The 19,425-nt window shown below is 44.8% G+C and overlaps 1 protein-coding gene across 2 annotated transcripts in view; it reads left to right on the top strand.

Moving 5' to 3' along the window:
• The window catches only part of MGAT5 (alpha-1,6-mannosylglycoprotein 6-beta-N-acetylglucosaminyltransferase), a 336,674-nt gene that overhangs the window by 134,730 nt on the left and 182,519 nt on the right, over positions 1 to 19,425 (top strand). For both annotated transcript variants that reach the window (XM_029934680.1, XM_029934681.1), the window contains one exon: positions 10,078 to 10,242. In XM_029934680.1, coding sequence (XP_029790540.1) covers positions 10,078 to 10,242 — 165 coding nt within the window. The remainder of the gene's footprint in view (positions 1 to 10,077; positions 10,243 to 19,425) is intronic.

Below are 19,425 nucleotides of genomic sequence, written 5' to 3'. Positions count from 1 at the left end.
GGAGAAGGAGAGGGAGAGAGAGAGAGAGAGAGAGAGAGAGAGGGAGACACAGAATCCGAAGCAGGCTCTAGACTCTGAGCTGTCGGCGCAGAGCCTGATGCCGGGCTCAAGCTCAGGAACTACAAGATCATGGCCAAAGTCGGACACTTAACTGACAGAGCACCCAGGTGCCCCACTAACTGATGTTTTAAACATCTGCTTCCTCTTTCTTAAAATAGAGGCAATAATAACGTCATTACCTCATAGGCTTCTTGTAAGGGTTACATGTTACAAAGCTTATTTAAGCAGTTGGATTAGTGAAATGCATTCAGTGTGGGGGATTTTCACTGACCTGGGCCTGCATGCACCTGCATCTGTTACCACCCAAGCAAAATTGTTCACGTAATTTTGGACAGTGTTCGTGTGTTTGGACATAGGACTTCAGGAGTGTGTTTATGTAGCTGTCCTCAGCATTTACAGGGGATGGCACGAGAGGACATAAGCTCTCCTCTGAAGGGACGAAGGCAGGCTGGCCCTACCCTCCGAAACAAGGCCAGGTGAGGCTTGTACACTAGAATCACCGGGTCTGCCTTGTTGACACCTGTGCTGGGTCCCATGCCGGCCAGGCTTGCGAACGGCTGCCCTAAGCTCCAGACAGAGGCTGTCTGGCTCTTCCCTGGGTCCCCTTCTAAAGCGAGTAAGCTCGGCAGTGTGACTTTGGCATTTTGGAAACAGGAGAAGTGACGGTTGTCACCCTGTTCAGAGCGAAGGCTTTCCTCTGTGGACTGTGAGATGAGCTGGATTTGGTGAGTTCAGTGTATCTCTGAAGAAGACACTGCTATGGGTCCTGCTCATGGTACAGGTGGTGAGAGAGAGGGAGCAGTGGGCTGGGGCCACCCTTTCCTGATGGGGAGGCGTGGGCCCAGGGGTCAGATTGGGACCCTGCATGGCGGGGGCTTGACCTCCCAGAACCAAGGTCAGTTTCTCTTCTGTAAAATGGACTGAAACACTTGGCTCCTACTCCATGCCGCTGACTGGGTGTCAGGGAAACTGAGAGAACAGCCCCTGTTCTGGATATCCAGAGATCCCATAAAGGCCTTGATGTCATCAACAGGCCTCCATACGATCTTTTCTCAGATTCTGCTGCCTAGAAAGTTCCTTGAAATGCTAGCGACACACCCTGTAGCACCTCAGGAATAACACTCCCCTGGAGTCCATGCTGGAAGCCGGTCCTTGCAGCCTAACCCAGGAGAGAGCAATACTGAGCATCTGAACTGCTCTTTCTCTTCGGGAGGATTATTCAACATCCTTTGTGATGTGGTGTGGCTTCCTGTGACAGCTGTGGGATGAGGGCATGTTTGTGACTCTAGGTACAGGCAGGTTATCCAGCGGATGGCTTTCAGAATTCAAACGGGAGGGGCTCCTGGGTGGCTTAGCTGGTATGGTGGTCAACTTTGGCTCCAGTTCATGCATTCGAGCCCTGTGTCAGGCTCTGTGATGACAGCTCAGAGCCTGCTTCAGATTCTGTGTCTCCCTTTCTCTCTCTGCCCCTCCCCTGCTCACGCTCTCTCTCTCTCTGCCTCTCAAAAATGAATAAATGTTAAAAAATAAAAATAAAACAGTTCAAATGTGAGAAGGCAGTGAGGGTCAGTCACTGAAGTGTTTCTGGGGTGTCTTCTTACCTGACATCAGGTCTTAGGGCCACGTCTGTTAGTTGTGAAGGTAGAAGTCACTGTACTATATTTTCAAATAGCTGTCTCAAATAGCATTTCTCAAGGAGAATTTTTTACTCCTTTCTGATGATCAGAGTATGGTGAATATTCATATAAAATTGAGGGCACATGGACTCTAAGGTAATGAAGTACCTTGGGCTCTTCTCAGCATTTAACTTGGGTAGGCTTGTTTTCTCTCCTAAAATGAAGGAAAAGAAGTTCATTTTCAGCTTAGGCAGCTATTTGAGTCACCATTTCCAAAAGATTCAGCAACAAGATAGAAGAAGATGCTGTCAATAAAACACACAAGGGCAGGGATGACGCCAAACTTATTTAAAAACAATTTTTTTTTAGTTTTGAGACAGAGCATGAGCGGGGGTGGGGCAGGGAAAGAATGAGGGACCGTGGATCTAAAGCAGGCTCTGTGCCGAGAGCAGTGAGCCTGGACATGGAACTCAAACTCACCAACCGTGAGAGCGTCACCTGAGCCAAAGTCAGACGTTCAGCTGACTGAGCCCTCAGGCACTCCTACCAAGCCCCTTTTTGTACTCTGAGAAATAAAGAAGAATAAATAGTAAAATACCCCTTACTCCCAGACCCAGATAAAATTTGATTTCCCTCCTGTCCTTTTTTGAAATGTGGAGAGATACATGCACATCTGCTCATTTCTAAAGACTTGGCATACTTTATGTACAGCCTTTAAAACTCTTCTTTGTTCTATTTCCTTATGCCATCAGATATTTTTAATGGCCATGCACATTTTTTTATCCATGGATTCAATAAATAATCAGTGAGCTCCTGATGTTAATAGCCAGTGGTGATAAACAGAGATGACAAGACACCTGCTCTGCCCTCCTTGAGTTCCAGTCCACTGATTTCTTCTATCATGTGAATGGAGGGACGTCGGTAATCTTTTCTTGGGCATTTGGGTAGTGTCCTGTTCTTACGTATAATAAATAACACTACAGTGTCCTTGTATGCAATAAATGGACTGTGTTTGTTTATTACTGTAACTGTATTATCTTTCCATGGAAAGGTCATTTTAAAATTAAAAACGTATAACTGATGAAAGTTGACATTCTTGGCAGTCAGTGGAATTGAGAGGTTGGGGCTAATTCTTTTTTCATTAGCACCTTCCTTTCTCATTAGCGCCCTGTCTTTGCTGGTTTCTCCCAGCAGCAAGTGAAGCTGTTTCTTGTTGGCACTCTGCCTCTCGGGGCAGGCTTGGTGAAGAGGGACTTGGATTAGGAGCAGACACGTGTGCAGATTCGGTTTTGCAGTTCAGGTGTAAATCCTTGCTCATTGCACCGTTGGTTCTGTGTCAGCGAGTCCTGGCGGCCACACCCTGAACATAGCCAGTCGTGGCTGTGCCCGGGGGTCCTGACTCGTGGGTTCTGTAGATTCTGCTGGAGCTTTGAGGACAGAGCCTGGTGAAGGTTGGCCTGGAGGACAGCAGGCTGGAGAACCACTGCTTTGGAAGTATGACCCGGGGACACGGAGTATGATAGCATCGGCCCCAAGCATTGCCTTTCTAGATCATTCCTCAATTACGAATTGGCTGGGTGATCTGGGCAATTGGGGTGCTGCCCTGTCTCAAAAGCTTTAGCCAATAGACCTATAAACTGATAGGCCTCTTCCTACCAGCAGATCCCCCTTTCTACTGAAATCCCATCTCCACAGGCTCCAGCTCTGGAGGGGAGTCTAGTGATCTCGAAATCTCCCCGGCCGTCCTGCTCAGGAATGTGGCATTGCCCTCCAGCTCTTACTCACTCCCTAAAGTCATGGCCCTCTGGACTTGGAAACTTACAGAAGCTGTCAGGGCACCTGTTCAGAGATTTTTGTCAATCTCGCCCTTGATCAAGGCACTCCCAGCATGATAGAAAGCAAAGCTTACTTTTCCCAGAAGGACATTTTAAATGTTTTCAATGGCTTTGATCTCATCTTTATCATGTACAGTAAGTTTTAGGAATATAGAATTGCAGTAGTAATGTTGGGATTAAATTTTTATGACTAAGGCTTTGAAGCACAAACAAAATTTTAAAAGCCTGTTAGTAATTGAAAATTGTAATCCTGCTGAGGACACATTTTACTGCTATAATAACTGTAAAACACAATGATAAATATAAAAATGCACACTAGAATTTGGAGGAATATATTTGCCCTAATTTCTTTGCTAAGCTTTGTAGAAATTATTCTTGGGTGAATAGTCTTACTGGGTAAATGGATTATCATTAAGACTAAAACACAAAAATGTCCTGGTATTAATTCAAAATGGCAATAAGACTTCTAGTTTTTCCAGGTTTAACTGTAAAATGCAAAGATGAGAAATAATTTTATCACCAGCAACGATAGCATGCCTTCAGCCTTATTGGCGGGAAGACTATAGTCCATTTATTTGTAGGTTCGTTCATTCATTTGTTCATTCACTGACATAACACACACTTAACTGAGGGCCATAATGTGCCAATTGGTCAGGATACAAAGGTGGGCTTGATATCACCTTTGCCCTGTGTGTTTTAGTGACACTATTTTTTATCTTGTGTCCAACTATATTCAAATAGTAACTCAAATAGCTGCTATTGAAAATGAACTTCTTTTCTTCTGCATTGGGAAAGAAAACATGCCTATCCAGGTACAGTGCCTAGAGAGTCCAGGGTTTCTGATTGCTTTGTATTCCGTTTTGCACTTCGAGGCTGCAGGTTTGGAAATGGAGACCCTTGATTATTTTCAGTGTCGTAGAGTTGCTCCTGGAAGAGGGGCATCAGTGAACTCTGCAACAGTTGGGATGTGATTTAACGAAGACACACGGCAGAGCCCAGAGGTTAATCCCTGAGAAGTGTGTTCAGAAGCAGCAGGTCGAGAAGCTTGCTGGCTGGCGGGGCCCTAGGGCTTCGGAAGAGGCAGTGTGGTGTGCTGGGAAGAGCCGCTGGGTGTGGAGCCCGACTGTCTGACATCAAACCCTCAAGCTGCAGTCACCTGGAGCAAGTTACTTAACCTCTCCGTTCTGTGGTTTGTCATCTGTAGATTAGAGATGGTAACCGTACATTCCTCATACCCCCCTGGCGGGCCTGCGTGTGTTACTCCGCAGTGCTGAGGACAGTAGCTGACGCTCAGAAGGAGCTCAGTCCATGGCAGCAGTGGTGGCAGGGCAGTGGCGGTGGCACGGGGCAGTAGTTGTGATCATAACCATCAGCATCTGGCTCATCGTTGTGACTTCCTTTTGTCGCACCCTGTCACACAGTCACAATGGTCGTTCTCTGTTAGGTGGCGTCCACAAGAGGTAGTAGGTCACCCTTACTGGGGACTGTATTTTAGGAATCAAAGAAGACTATTTTCTATTTTTTTTTTAGTATAGTTAATGCACGGTGTTATATTAGTTTCAGGAGTATGGCTTCATGGTTTAAGAGATTTATATGTTATCCTCCGTTCACCGCTGGTATAGCTACTGTCTGTCCCACTACATCGCTGTTATAATATCATCGACCATATTCCTTGTGCTGTGCCCTTTCTTCCTATGACTTAGACATTCCATCACTGGAAGCCTGTGCCTCCCCTCACCCATTTTGCCCATACCTCTCCCCCTTCTCCATGCCAGGTGTCCATTTCTCTATTTATAGGGTTGATTTCTGCTTTTTTGTTTCTGTTTCTTTTTTTAGATTCCACTTAGGCGTGGAGTCACATGGTAATTGTCTTTCTCCGTCTAACTTATTTCATTTAGTGTAATACACTCTGGGCCCATCCATGTTGTCTCAAATGGCATGATCTCGTCCTTTGTTGTGGCTGCATAATACTCCTGTGTGTTTGTGTGTATGTGTACACCACGTCTTATCCATTTGTCTATTGATGGGCACTTAGATTGCTTCATAATTTGGCTACTGTAAATAATGCTTCAGTAAACACAGTGGTACATATATCCTTTGGAATTAGTTGTTTTTTGTATTCTTTGGGTAAAAACTAGTGATTACTGGATCATAGGCTAGTTCTATTTTTAACTTTTTGAGGAGCTTCCATACTATTTTCCACAGTGCTGCACCAGTTTTCATTCCTAGCACTGGTGCACGAGTGTTACTTTTTCTCCACATCCTCACCAGCACTCAGTGTTAGTTGTGTTTTTCATTTTAGCCATTTTGACAGGTGTGAGGTGATAGCTCATTATGAGGCGATATTGAGCATCTTTTCATGTGTTTGTGGGCCATCTGCATGTCCTCTTTAGAGAAAAGTCTGTGTCTTCTGACCATTTTTTAACTGAATAATTTGATTTTTTTGTGTTGAGTTATCTAAGTTCATTATATGTTTTGGAGATTAACCTCTTATCTAATATATCACTTGCAAATACCTTCTCCCATTCAGTAGGTTGTCTTCTTGTTTTGTTGATGGTTTGTTTCCTTTGCTGTGTGAAAGTGTTTTATTTTGATGTAGTCCCAACAGTCTTTTTTTGCTTTAGTTTGCCTTGCCTCAGGAGACATATCTAGAGAAATAATAGTATGGCCAATGTCAAAGAAATTAATACTTGTCCTTTTCTTTTTCCTGTAGGATTTTTATGATTTCACATTTAGGTCTTTAATCCATTTTGAATTTATTTTTGTGTGTGGTATTAGAAGGGGATCCACTTTCATCCTTTATGTGTATCTGTCCAGTTTTCCCAACACAATTTGTTGTAGAGCCTTTTTCCCATTGCATAGTCTTGCCTCCTTTGTCGTAGATTAATTGACCATACAGTCGTGGGTGTATTTCTGGACTCTGTATTCTGTTCCAGCAATTTGTGTGCCTATTTCTGTGCCAGTACCACACTGTTTTTATTACTACAGTTTTGTAAGATATCTGATATCTGGAATTGTGATGCCTCCATCTTTGTTCTTCCTTTTTCAAGATTGCTTTGGCTATTCAGGGTGTTTTGCAATGCCGTACAAACATTGGATTATTTGTTCTAGTTCTCTGAAAATATGTCAGTGATTGCATTAAATCTGTATGTTGCTTTGGGTAGTGTAGACCTTTTAACGATATTCTTCCACTCTATGAGCATGGAACATAACATCTTTCCCCTTGTTTCTATAATCTTATTGTTGATGTGACAATTGTGTAATCTACCTAGAAGTGTGCTCCACCAGTGACTGTCATGAGTCACCATGGTTTGGGGGGCTCTGTCTCATAGTCCTGTTGCTTTTTAACAAAAAGACACAGAGTTGCAAAAGGTTACCAGCCCTGAGACCATCAGCATATGGGCCAGGCTTCGGGAGCTCTGGAAGGCAGGAGGGCGATTCCGTTATTGCGCTTCCCATTACATTTGTAGTGATGCCTGCAAGGCCTCGGGGGCCTCAGTGGAGTCACACATTGAGAAACCCTGATTTAACCCCTTATAGGTAGGTCCAGGGCTTCTGTGTGTAGCTCATCTCAATTGCTGGTAGTAGTTAAACGCCATATTTACTTGTGGGCCCCTCGGCTGGTGAGAGAACCTCCAGGCAGAGAGGCTGGAGATGGAGGAGGTTGCTGTCCTTTATCTGAGGCGTGGGTTCTTAACTCTGTGGCCACTTTCTCATGGTACCATTGCCCCTGTCTGCCTGGCTGGCCCCTGGCAGTCATCAGAATTCTGGAAAAGCAGTGGATGCTTTAGATTCATTCTAAGAGCCGAGCTGGTGGCCGAGCCCTGCTGTTGATGCCAGCAGTGGGGCGCCAGGGGTGGACTGTGAGTCACAATGACCATGGGGCTGCAGCTCTTGGAGGACAGTGAGGTCATGAGCCTTTGAGTAAAGTGGTAAAGCTCTCTGCTTCACTCAGGAAGAGACTTCTTGAGGAAGGAGGAGAGCGTTTCCCAGAGGAAGGTTTCATTTTTTATTTATATGTATCGCAGGCCATTACATAGTGCTTATAAGGGCATTTTATGCATATTAACTCATTATGCCCACCTAACTACCCCAAAGAGACCGGGTTCTTCCTGTCACTCTTGCTTGTACAGGTCAGGAGACAGTGGAGAGTGAGGACATAAACTTCGAAACTTTGGCTCCGGAGTCTGGGCCCTTAATCACAATGCTGTGGATGAAAGACACCGAATTTCACACTTCGTTTCTTCTTCTGCTCTCGCTCTTGACTTCTGGCTGGGCCAGTGAGGCAGCCAGGAATTAGGCCAGCCTGACTCAAGTCCCCATTCTGGTTTATTATTTCTGTAGCCGTGAGCATGTTTCTTCATGTTCTCATCTATAAAAGGAAGTCATTTTACCTCACCTACCTCGCACAGGAGAGAGTTTCTTAGATTTGTGTGTGGCACGTCATAGGCATCAGGGAAACGCTAGTTCCCTTCTGCCCTGCTCGGTCATGATGGTATTTTTAGTCCTGTCGTCCTAATGTGGTGGCAGCTGCATCTTACCTGTAGGCAGCATTCACACTGAGGAGCGACACTAGGCCCGCTCCGGTGTGTGTTAGAATGGACTGACGAACCACCCCAGAAGTTAACAGCGTGAACAAGTCTCGTGTTCGGTTTGGGGAAGGTCGTGGACCCTGCTTCTGCCCAGCACGGAGTACCAGCTTCTCGGATGAAGGTGTGGGGCTGATTTCTGCTTGTAATTTTCAGTCCATGCCTCCCACCTGTAAACCACTAAGGACACAAATGTCCCTGCTAATGGCACACGTTTGCTTCTATTCTGATGACTTTCCTGTCTCCTTGGCAAAGTAGGACAGCCTGAGTGCCTCGCAGCTGAGGGCCAAGGGAGGTTGGCTGTGTTCAGGGGTTGCTGAATTGATCTGCTGTGTGCTTCTTCCCTGGCCAGATGAGATCACCTGCTCAGAGCAAGTTCGCCCTGTTCCCAGTAGGAGGGGAGGTGGGAACCTTGCGTTTGTCTCTGCTTAGGACTTTGCATGTCCAGCTGCCCATGTTATGTACTTCTGCCTGGGCCGCTACCAACGCAGTAAAGAGGCGGGACTCTATTCACATGAGGGGCTGGCCTGTTGTCCTTCTGACTTCCTCCCGTATACAAATCAATATACCATTCTTTGATTATGAGTTTCCAGAGGACAGAGGCAAGGTAATCTTGTACATGTGGAATACCTTGTATACAGACTTACCAAATACATATTTATGAGGGTAAAGGCTCTGTAGTTTGTCCAGTGAAAAGTGCAGCATTTAACCCAGTCAGATGTGTAAGAAAGGAATCTCTTTTTCAAAAAATTTATTTATTTTGAGAGAGCATGAGCAAGGGAGGGGCAGAGAGAGAGAGAGAGAGAGAGAGAGAGAGAGAGAACCCCAAACAGGCTCTATGCTGTCAGCAGAACATAGAGTTCGAGTTCGAGGCTTGAACTCATGAGCCATGAGGTAACGACCTGAGCTGCAATCCAGAGTTGAACACTTAACCAGCTGAGCCATCCAGGTACCCCAAAAAGAGAATCAGCTCTTAAAAGTAAGCATTATGAGAAAATAGCCCCAGCATCTGGAAGAGTGCCTGGCACATAGCACTTGTTTCATAAACATTTCTTGAATGAATGAATCTGGTCTTAATTTAAGTATCTTTCTAAATTTCACTACAGATACTTCTTGAGTTATCCAGCATGCCTAGAATCTATAACTATAGTTTCTATTATTACTCTCAGTCACCAACTGAAAGAAAGACTTGGCAAAAAAAAAAAAAAGAAAGAAAGAAAGAAAGAAAAATTAGGATGTACTAGAGTATGTAGCTCTAAAAAATAACAATGAAACTGATCCAGAAGTTACTTCAAGATGTTACCTACACTTTGGAATTGGGATTCTATGGGTCAGACCTTCATGTTATAAGGCGGAATTTAATAGAGTGCTTTGATAGGATGCTAAGTAATGCAGAATTTTCTCTATCAACTTAGTAGCTTATGTCACTTATTGCCATCCATGCATTGCAGAACAGACTGATTTGTACTCTCTGGGTCACTTGAAGATGGCCTCTGTCATCTTTAAGATACGCTTTTTTAAAGGGGCGCCTGGGTGGCTCAGTCGTTCAAGCATTTGACTTCAGCTCAGGCCATGATCTCACAGTTTGTGAGTTCGAGCCCTATGTCAGGCTCTGTGACGACAACTCGGATCCTGGAGCTTGCAGCCTGCTTAGGATTCTGTGTCTCTCTCTCTTTCTGCCCCTCTCCCCTGCTTGCACTCTTGTCTCTCTCAAAAATAAAATAACATTAAAAATAAAACAGATATGGGTGTTAGGGTAGGTCTTTAAGCAGTCCTTTTTGATTGTGACCCTCTTTGTTCTTCATGTCAGAGACAGAGAGGGGCTGGGGGAAGGAGGGAGGGAGGGAGGGATAGAGAGAGAGAGAGAGAGAGAGAGAGCGAGCGAGCGAGCGTGCGCGAGAGCAAGCACAAGGGCATGCGCCAGACAGACATACAAGGGCCAAGGAATATTTAAACTGTTTGCATTTTCTTTTACAGACCTGAAGAAAACGCTTGCTGTGCTGTTGGATAATATCTTGCAGCGCATTGGCAAGTTAGAGTCAAAGGTGGACAATCTCGTAATCAATGGCACGGGAACGAACTCCACCAACTCCACCACGGCTGTTCCCAGCTTGGTCGCACTTGAGAAAATTAATGTGGCAGGTAAGAGCCAAAATTGTGTGCCCTGACATGGAGTCAGACCCCGCTCCCAGCTGGGAAAAGAATAAAGCGGTACAGTGGTTCTTATTGCTATAAATCCCATAAATGTGGTATGGCCCCAGAAAAGCTCATTTTAAATTTATTTTTGATGAATATGTTAAAACACGTTTAAAATCTCATCCTGATGTGTAGTATCTGGTGGTTTCTGTGACATATTTCACGTAATGAGCCCCTGGAATTCACATTTAATGAGAAGATTTGTAGCATGGATAACGATGAAGTGAAACAGGTTATCTGGGAAGCTCATGCCAGTCAGAGGTTCTTTCTCCTCCCCATTTTTATCAGTTTCAAGAGTCTGTTTCATATAATAGACTCTCTCCTTCCTGTTGTTAGGAGGAGCCCCATTGTAGAAAATGCTTCCTCTGTGTCTCCATGTAAATCCTGGAAATGGCACTTAGGAAATAAACGGCCCCTGCCTGATCTTGGCCTGATTCCATGGCCGCTCACGGATGCCACCCTGCAGTTTTCACTGGGATGCATTTTGTCCAGTCCCTTCTTAAAACTGGATGAGAGAAGAAAAATGGACTAAAAACCATGCCCAGGTCCCTCACAGCACGTGTTGTCCATGGCTTGCGTCGGATGCCCCATTGCACTGCCCAGGGTTGACCTCTGGGTCTTTTGGTTGAGCCAGGACTCACTCTTCTTAGGGTGACCCCTGTCGTTCGTTAGAAACCCAGGACAGAGCGAGGACCTCAAGAGTTAAGATGAGACAGTTGTAAATGAGTTGTCTACACTCCTGGTGGTAGTGTCCAAACTCTAGTTAGTGGATGCAAAAGGAAGCTGGGTTATTTTTTGATACTTTGAAAATCTACCTCAGTACTCTGGTTCACCTCTTCCCCTTACTTGCAGAAATGCATGGATTTAAGTGGGAGCGATTCTTCTCCTTTCCTACCTCTCAGTGTCAAGACATTTAATGGTTTCACATTATGCAAGCTTCTTGTATTACCTTTCTGTTCTGTTCTTTGCCCTTTAGCAAGTGTTAAATTATAAAACATATTTCTAAGAATCCAAAGTATCCAACCAAAGGTATTAAAAATAACTTTTAATTACAACACAGAGGCAGTGTCATCTGGGCCATAAATCCTATCTTCCCTGCAGTTTCCAACAGCTTCTGTAATTAGACAAGAAAACCTCCCACTGTGTTGAGCTGTGTATTAATAAATGGAAGCCATGGCTCTCCAGTCTCCACTCCCCCATTCCTGTCCCCAGTAGGAAATGCCGTTGAAAAGGTCCTATCTGATTTCAGGGTGGTTCTGCATTATCCTTTTTCCAGACGTGGAGTGGGGTGTTCTGCCTTTGGCTTCGCTGCCTCCATCCTGTGAGGCCCATGTAAACATACCTGTTGTCATTCTCTGCCGGATAAGGAATGTTGCTGCCCCGGACTGTCCTGTTGGTGTGCCAGACTCACAGGGAGACGTCCCTGCCTGGGCTCCGAGTCCCAGGGTACAGAATTGTGGGTAGACGTCCAGGAATGAAATGGGAGGAAGGTGGTGGCTACTCCTTTCACCTGGGGTCCCAGACCCATGTTTGGAGCTAGCTTACTCAGTTAACTCAGTTGAGCACATTCTGGAAGTCGTTGGTGCTGAGTGGGTCTCCTTCCCACGTGCCACTGCTACTGTGTTTTTACAAATATTTAAAGAACCAGTGTATTTCATGTGTTCTTTTAGTGGGAAGGAGGGAGCCAATTTAGAGTTGTGTCCGTAATAATTAACCTTGTTCTCACTCCTTGGTATATTTTGTGTGTCTTTGAGATTTTTAATGGCCAACTAGGAAAATAATACAAATGCATAAAATCACACAAATGGTGATCCTGTAGGCGGAGGTAGCTGTGGGCGCTTCTCACGCAGGCAGGTACATTTTGAAGTTGGGGAGGATTGTGGCATAGGTGCCTCACAGAAGAGCTATAGACTAGAAATGCATTGTGACCCAGAAGACAATTGGAAGGAAAAGGAAACTAACGTCTAGCCACTGTCCACTAAACAACCAGTTAGTGTTTGGAACCCTTGGAGGCACATGATTCTGCTCCGGCTTCTCAACGTCTACAAGAAGCTAGTGTTTTCACTGGTTTTATGGAGTTGAGGTGTTTGGGCCAGGGGAGACCTGTCAGAGGGACCTGGACCCCTGGAGCTCAGCATAGGACCCAGCACCACAGAGTGTTTGCTCCGTCTTTGATGTTTTCATTTGTAAATCAGCACAAGTGGGTGACTTAGGCTACCATTTCCTTCGAGGCTCCCGGAGAGCTGATGATTTCCTGGGATAGTTGATAACCTGTCTGATAAGGCAGTTCTCTGTGTCTAAGGGTCTGTTTCTATGACCAGTCTGTGCCTCGTGTGCACATGCATTCCTCCCGTAGACACTGGTGGCCACAGTGGAGATGGGAGTGAAAGAAAGAATAGAGGCGTCCTGTAATTCCCCAAGAGGGTGGAGGGGCTTTTATATTTTGTCAGTCAGACAACATATTTCTAAACAGTTCGCCCTATCTATAGATTGGGGTGCCAAAAAGAGGGACAAAAACTTAAATTCATAGCCCTTGCTCAGTACAAAACCCATTTATTGCTGTCATTGCCCCCTCTCTGATGTGTGGCTATACGGTCCTCCTTACCTCTCTTGTCATTGCAGAAATGGCACTTGAGCTGTAAGAGAGTTCATGTTTATAGGGTTCCAATGCTGATTGAGTGAAGTTTTTCTTTCTCTCTTTTTGCATTAAGACATGTGGTAATTGCTCAGAAATGTTCTCCCTGGTGTGTCTTTACTGCTTACTCTGGTGTCTTATTGCTCACTGATGTTTCTGCTTGCTTACTGTTGTGTCTTATTGCTTGCTGATATATCTTCTGGTTGGCTATAAACTGCTTCTAAATTGGGTACCATAGTAGTTGAAGAAGGGTTCCCTAAATTTATTTTCTTTTTAAGGATAGCTGTGGTGCGTGTGCGTGTGTGTGCGTGCATGCATGTGTGCTCACGTGTGGGCACTCTTGTTCTCTTGTTAGCTGGGTTCTCTGTACCTTTTATCCACAATGGCTTTCCTTTCCAAATTTATCACTCTTGGGCTTTTTTATTATGTGAAAGCGATGTTCCCCTAGAGAAATGAAGCTGGAAATGAACTTCAGTGAAATCAAGAATTAGATTGAACTGCATTTTTGAGCTTGGTTTATCTTGTTAAAAATGAAGGTGAATCAAAGAAATGAAAACCCAGATTAAAAAAAACTCCACACCTTGCAACCAATTTCATAGTAAATCACTTTCTCCAGATACACTCTGTGAAAGAACTTGAATGTTTCTTTGCCCAGATCATCCACTTTCAGAATGACACTTTTGTTTTCGGAAAGGCCAATTCTGCTTTTCTCTACATTTAGGATCTTACATATGAAGTGGAGGGAATAGCACTGGGCCTGGAATAGCATCTTTGCCACATGCTGGCATATGGGAAACGTAAAAAATATGTGACAATGACCATGCTTGCCCTCTGAAGACTGACAGTGTCCACTTTATCTGTTTTATCATAACATCTTACTCAAAGCCTCCCTGTCGGAAGGACTCAGTAAATGCCCACACGGATCAGATTATGCAGCTAAAAGAAGTTTCTCCTTCTGGTTTCTGTTTTCCATTTCTGCTTATGGGGATTTGCTTGGAAGTGGGGCTTGGTGTCTTACTTATTTCCCTTTCTCAGACCTTAGAAGACACCATCACTAGTGTCTTCTTTTTTTCTTTTTTTTCTTTTTTTGGTCTGTCATGTCTGAGCCTCCCGGACACACTTCTGTGCTACAGAGCTTTTATAGAATGTGATGGGTTCAACTCTAGCTCATAGTATTTTGGTAATGGGCACATTGTGCCTCTCTCCCTGTCAGTTGCAGCAGGGCATGGGTGCTTGTGTACCTCTGAATTTATTTATACTTTAAAGAACTAGTTATTATCATCCAACATAAGCTGAATAACTGGCTAGTGTTCAGGGTTAGCTAGAAGGCACAACTTAGTGATAACACTTCTTTATTATGATCCTTTACAATTCTAAGGTCATTTGGGAAATATGGCCACAGAACTGAAGGTGCAGGCACAACTCCAGTGGCTGTTTTCTAATATTTAGTCTCCACCGAGCATTCGACAGCCCTGCATTTCCCAAACATCAGCAGCTGCATGCGGTGTATTTCCAGTATTTGCAGGGGACGTGCAATGTATTTGAGCCTGGATGCTGTTCTCAATAAAAAAAAAAAAAGAACCATAATTACTATTCTATCACTTAAAAATTGAAAATGAAAAATGTCCCTGCTGCGTTTCAGGACTTGCATTTGGAAGTGCAATTTTCTCCCTTTCGTGCTGCTAATGGACCTTGAAATTAAGTTGCACCTGTGTTGTTGCCTTGTCTGGGTCCCCACACTGTCAGTTGTGAGGTGTGTGGCACCTGAATTGCCCCAACCCTGTGCTCAGCCCAACAGGTGGCTTTCCCAGGATCAGGTACGGGCCAGGCAGTGTCACCCCGCACCCCCCCCCAGCCCCCCTGTTCCCCGGGTGCTGCCGAGAAACAGGGCAGAGATGAGATTGCAAGGTGCGTTCTTACTAATGTGAACCAGAACCAACTGTGTTTTTCTACCTCCGTGTCTCTTCCTGTTTCGTTCTTTGTAAGGGCAGGAATAAATACTTGACTACCTGACAGAAACAGTTCTTTTGGTATCTTCCTAGAAAAAGCTGTCATTTTTGATTTGGGTTTCACCTTGTGTGTCATGGTGTTTTGGTTTTTCTCATGAAGAAGGAGAAGAAGGAGGGCCAGAAGAGGAAGAGAAAGAAAAATACAGTTCAGGAGAAATGGCACTGACCTTTGAGCATGGTATTTGTAGCTCTCTTTCTCAACTGCAGGCGATCGTGCCCCCCTGACCACACCGGGCAGTGTCTGGAGACATTTTGGTTGTCACACTGAGGAAGTGTGGCTGACATCCGGTACATAGAGGCCAGGGATGCCGCAGAACCTTGTACAGTGCGCAGGCCTAGCCCCCGCGACAGACAACTATCCAGCCCCAAATGTCACTCGTACTGTGGTTGAGAAACGCGTATCTACATGGAATTATTGGAATCTGGTGTTCCACCTACGACCGGTGCGGAAAGGTGCTGGAGACGTTGCACTTTCCTGGGGGCCAGCTGAGAGCAGAGTGTCCCCCTCTCTTCGTGGGAAGGTTTTTGTGCAAGTCCTCAGCCCCAAGCACTGTTAGCTTTGCAATCCATCTTTGAGCCTTCCAAGAAAGAGATTTTTATAAATTCTTACAAGGCGCTTTTGGGATTCTGACCTAAAGAAACTCCTTTCCTGGACCCAAACCAGTAAATTTTTGGCAACACACATTTTACTCCTGTTTCTATAGAAGGTAATTATTTCTTTTCATGAAAGAGCTGCTAATTCAGAATAATGATGGCAAAGTAGTCTAAGAGAGTGGATTTACATTACAAGAATGTTTTAGAGGAAATTCTGTTTTATTAATTTTAAGCAGAGTATATAATTATCAAGACATAAGAGAGTAAATTAAATTAGTTAAGGAAAACAAGACAGGTCCCCCAACATCTACTTTACGGTATGAAACACCCTACACAGCATGTTTGGAGCAGTAGAAAAGGAGACCATCCTGAAAAGGTAGGTTGAGGGACTGTGAGAAGAGTTTTCCTTGTAGTAAAGCTCTGGAGTTTCTATTTGTTCTATAGGCAGCGACAGCTGAGGAGGGTTCAAATAAAGCAGGAGGATAGTGAGATGAAACTTGCATTTTCAGCGAAGAATTGGTGGCCATGTAGAGTTGGTGTGCTTTAAAGGGGGTCCTATGGGAAGCCAGATGAGCGAGTTTAGTGCAGCAGGTCAGGGAAGGTGTGTGCCTGACGCCCAGGGGAGGGGGGCGCTGGAGATCCATAGCAGGTGCAGCTGACATGAGCAGGACACTGGTGAGCCATGGGAGAGGACGAGGAGGGGGCTGTCGTCATGACTGGCTGATGCCTGTATGGAGGAAACAAGCCAGCGAAGACAGTAGCCATATATCAATGCGAATGGCTTTGCTGCAAGCCAGTTGTTGAGGAATGTCCGTCGGAAGGAAGTTGGAAGATTGGTTCCAGTGTGCAGGACACAAAAGGCTTCATGGAGGGCCGTGTTTTGGAGCCAGGCTGCCCTGGTTTAGCTCCCGGCGCCATCACTTCATTCCTTTGTGACTGTGGGCCCCCTTCTTAACCTTTCTATGTCTGTACAACTGGGGAAATAATAGTTGCCCATTTCATGGGGGTTGTTTATGGGATTAAGTGGAGATAAATAAACTACTTAGACTCATGACTTGTACAAAGTCAGCACTAAATGAGCGTTTGTTAATTACAGGTTAAAAGGTACGCAGTGGAAATATTGATGTAAGAATGGAGATGGCAGTGGCTAATGTATTAGAATATCACCACTGATAGTGAATATAATAACTAATATTTGTCTAGTACTATACAGATTAGAAAATATTTTTATATATGTTTCTTCATTTGAGTGCTTTAAGCTTAAGTTTCCAAATAGACTTTCTTTTTTTGTCAGTACTTCAAGACCTTTATTAAAGGCTTAGCGGGAACATATATATTTTTTAACATTTGTTTATTTTTGAGAGCGAGAGAAACAGGGGATGATCAGAGAGAGAGGCAGACACAGAATCCGAAGCAGGCTCCAGGCTCTGAGCTGTCAGCATAGAGCCTGATGCGGGGCTCAAATCCACAAACTGTGAGATCATGACCTGAGCTGAAGTTGGCTGCTTAGCCGACTCAGCCACCCAGGTGCCCCAAGAAACCCACACATTTATCAATAATCTCTTGGCAAGAGGCAAAAACCTTTAAGCAAAATGGGAATTTGGGGTCCATGCAGTTGGCTAGTTCCAAAGATGGCGCTGAGCTCATCACTGCCGCGTACAGACATGGCCATCTTTAAAAAGCTCAGCTGACCTGCCTTCTGAGTTGACTTTGTTCTAAGGTCATCTTCCCATGGTGGTGGCTGAAATGTCCCAAAAGCTTCTAGGTTTCTGGCAGCCTTTTTGGGGAAGGTTCTGATCATCTTGCCTATCTGTGACCTTGTCACAGTGCTCAGTCACATCCTGATTGGATACGGGTGGATCATGCAGGTCACCCTGGGATTTCATAGTGGGGGGAGGGTCCCCAAAGAGATTTCAGGCAGCGGATAAAACAGGAATGATTACCAGAGACCCTTATCACATTATGGTTTGGATTCCCACAGTTGTGCTAAGGCTGCGTCCAACTTTTCCTGAGGGTTCAGAGGACAGGGCTTCTAGAATGAGAAACTTTTATCTCCCGTTGTATTTTTTTTTAACTTTTTATTGTTTATTTATTTTTGAGAGGGAGAGAGAGAGACAGCTTGAGCGGGTGAGGGGTAGAGGGAGAAGGAGACACAGAATCCAAAGCAGGCTCCAGGGTCTGAGCTGTCAGCAGAGAGCCAAGGTGGGGCTCAAACTCAGGGACTGTGAGATTAGGACCCGAGCCAAAGCCAGACGCTTAACTGACTGAGCCACCCAGGAGCGTCTCCCATTTTAGACACTGCTGTGGCCGAGTGCCCTGAAGCAGTGCTAGAGCTAGCCTTGTCTATGCCATGCTGTTTGTTTGTAAATGCTCTTACACATTTACATGTTTTTGTCCTCAGCCTGGAATGCCCTTCTGTTTTTCTGGCTCTAACTTACCATCTTTTTCGAGACTCACCTGAAGCACTGTCTCCCATAAGAAGTCTTCCTGAGATCCTCCAACCCCTCTGGTGCTCTTGCTTCGTGTTCATGCGAGTGCTGTGTACATCCTTGGACCTTCCCATGCTTTGCCTGTCTCTACAGCCAGGCTCTAAGCTCTTTAAAGGCATGGGCAAAATATCCTACTTTTTTTCTTTTGAACCCAATACCTTAGCTGGGAGTCTGGCAAAATAGCAGGTCCTCAGTAGGTGTCCAACTGAGTGCACTCCTCCCTCGCTGGGACGTGAACCAGGTCAGCCACTGTCCTAGAACTTTTATCATGACAGTGACGGCCACGTGGACAGTTCTAGATCACTGTGTCTGCCATGGCCTGCTTTGACAGTTTCTAAATACTTGAGGAATTCCCAGAAGCACCTGGAAAGCTGACCACTAACTTATTCAAAGGAGAAAATGCTTTTACTTGACTACACTTTCTAAAAACTAAGGTGTTATAATAAGATAATCTACTTTGTAAGTTTTGGTGATGAGTTGTGAAGCAGGATTTCAACAGTTCTAACTCGCTCTACTACAGTAAAGATGGCTCTGAATGAATAGTCCCTGCAGAACTGTAGGAACCCACGAATCCTAATGCCTTTGGACTTAATACTGACGTTTCAAAGAGTATGTGACTTTTTTCCATCTCACAGCGTCACAGTGTGTATTCCTGTGGGAAATGTGGTTCTGCCCAGCCACTTGAGGGGGAGGAACAGAAGTCCTTAGGAACGTGCACCGTGGGACTGACGTGGGCACTTGTGTAGGCTTTACTTCTGTTTATAAAAATGTCCCTACATAGGGCTGTTCAGTGGATCAGAAATGGGACATACTGAAATACATTTGTTTGTTTTAATCAAAAGGCGACAGATCCCACTTCGTCTGATTTGGCTAAATGAGGTATGTGTATACAGTTGTGCTATCGGTCTACATATGGTATTGATTCCGTAGACATTTTGCAGCCCCAGCTTAGCATATGCTTTCTCACAGATACTCCCTTGTCTTGGCCACTCCATCCTTTACCTATTTTTTTTTAAATTTATGTTTGTTTATTTTTGAGAGAGAGAGACAGAGTGTGTGCAGGGGAGGGGCAGCGAGAGAGGGAGACACAGAATCCAAGGCAGGCTCCAGGCTCCAAACTGTCAGCACAGGAACCTGACCTGGAGCTCGAACTCCTGAAACATGATATTATGGCCTGAGCTGAAGTCGGAAGCTGAAATGACCCAGCCAACCAGGTGCCCCCACCCTTTACTTGTTTTTATTGATACATATTTCAATAGAGGCATTCCAGAGCTTGAGATTTAAAAATTCCAAAAATATTGTGGAATTACAGTTGTTGCAGTGGGGGGCAGAAGACTGTATCTGTCTCTGGGTAGTTCAAACAGTTTCTTGGGTCTACAAGCTTTGATGGATTTTCTTTTAA

Source organism: Suricata suricatta, chromosome 3, assembly GCF_006229205.1.
Source record: "Suricata suricatta isolate VVHF042 chromosome 3, meerkat_22Aug2017_6uvM2_HiC, whole genome shotgun sequence".
NCBI classification, from domain to species: domain Eukaryota; kingdom Metazoa; phylum Chordata; class Mammalia; order Carnivora; family Herpestidae; genus Suricata; species Suricata suricatta.
Note: the sequence above shows the minus strand (reverse complement) of the source record. Positions and strands in the feature narration are given on the sequence as shown.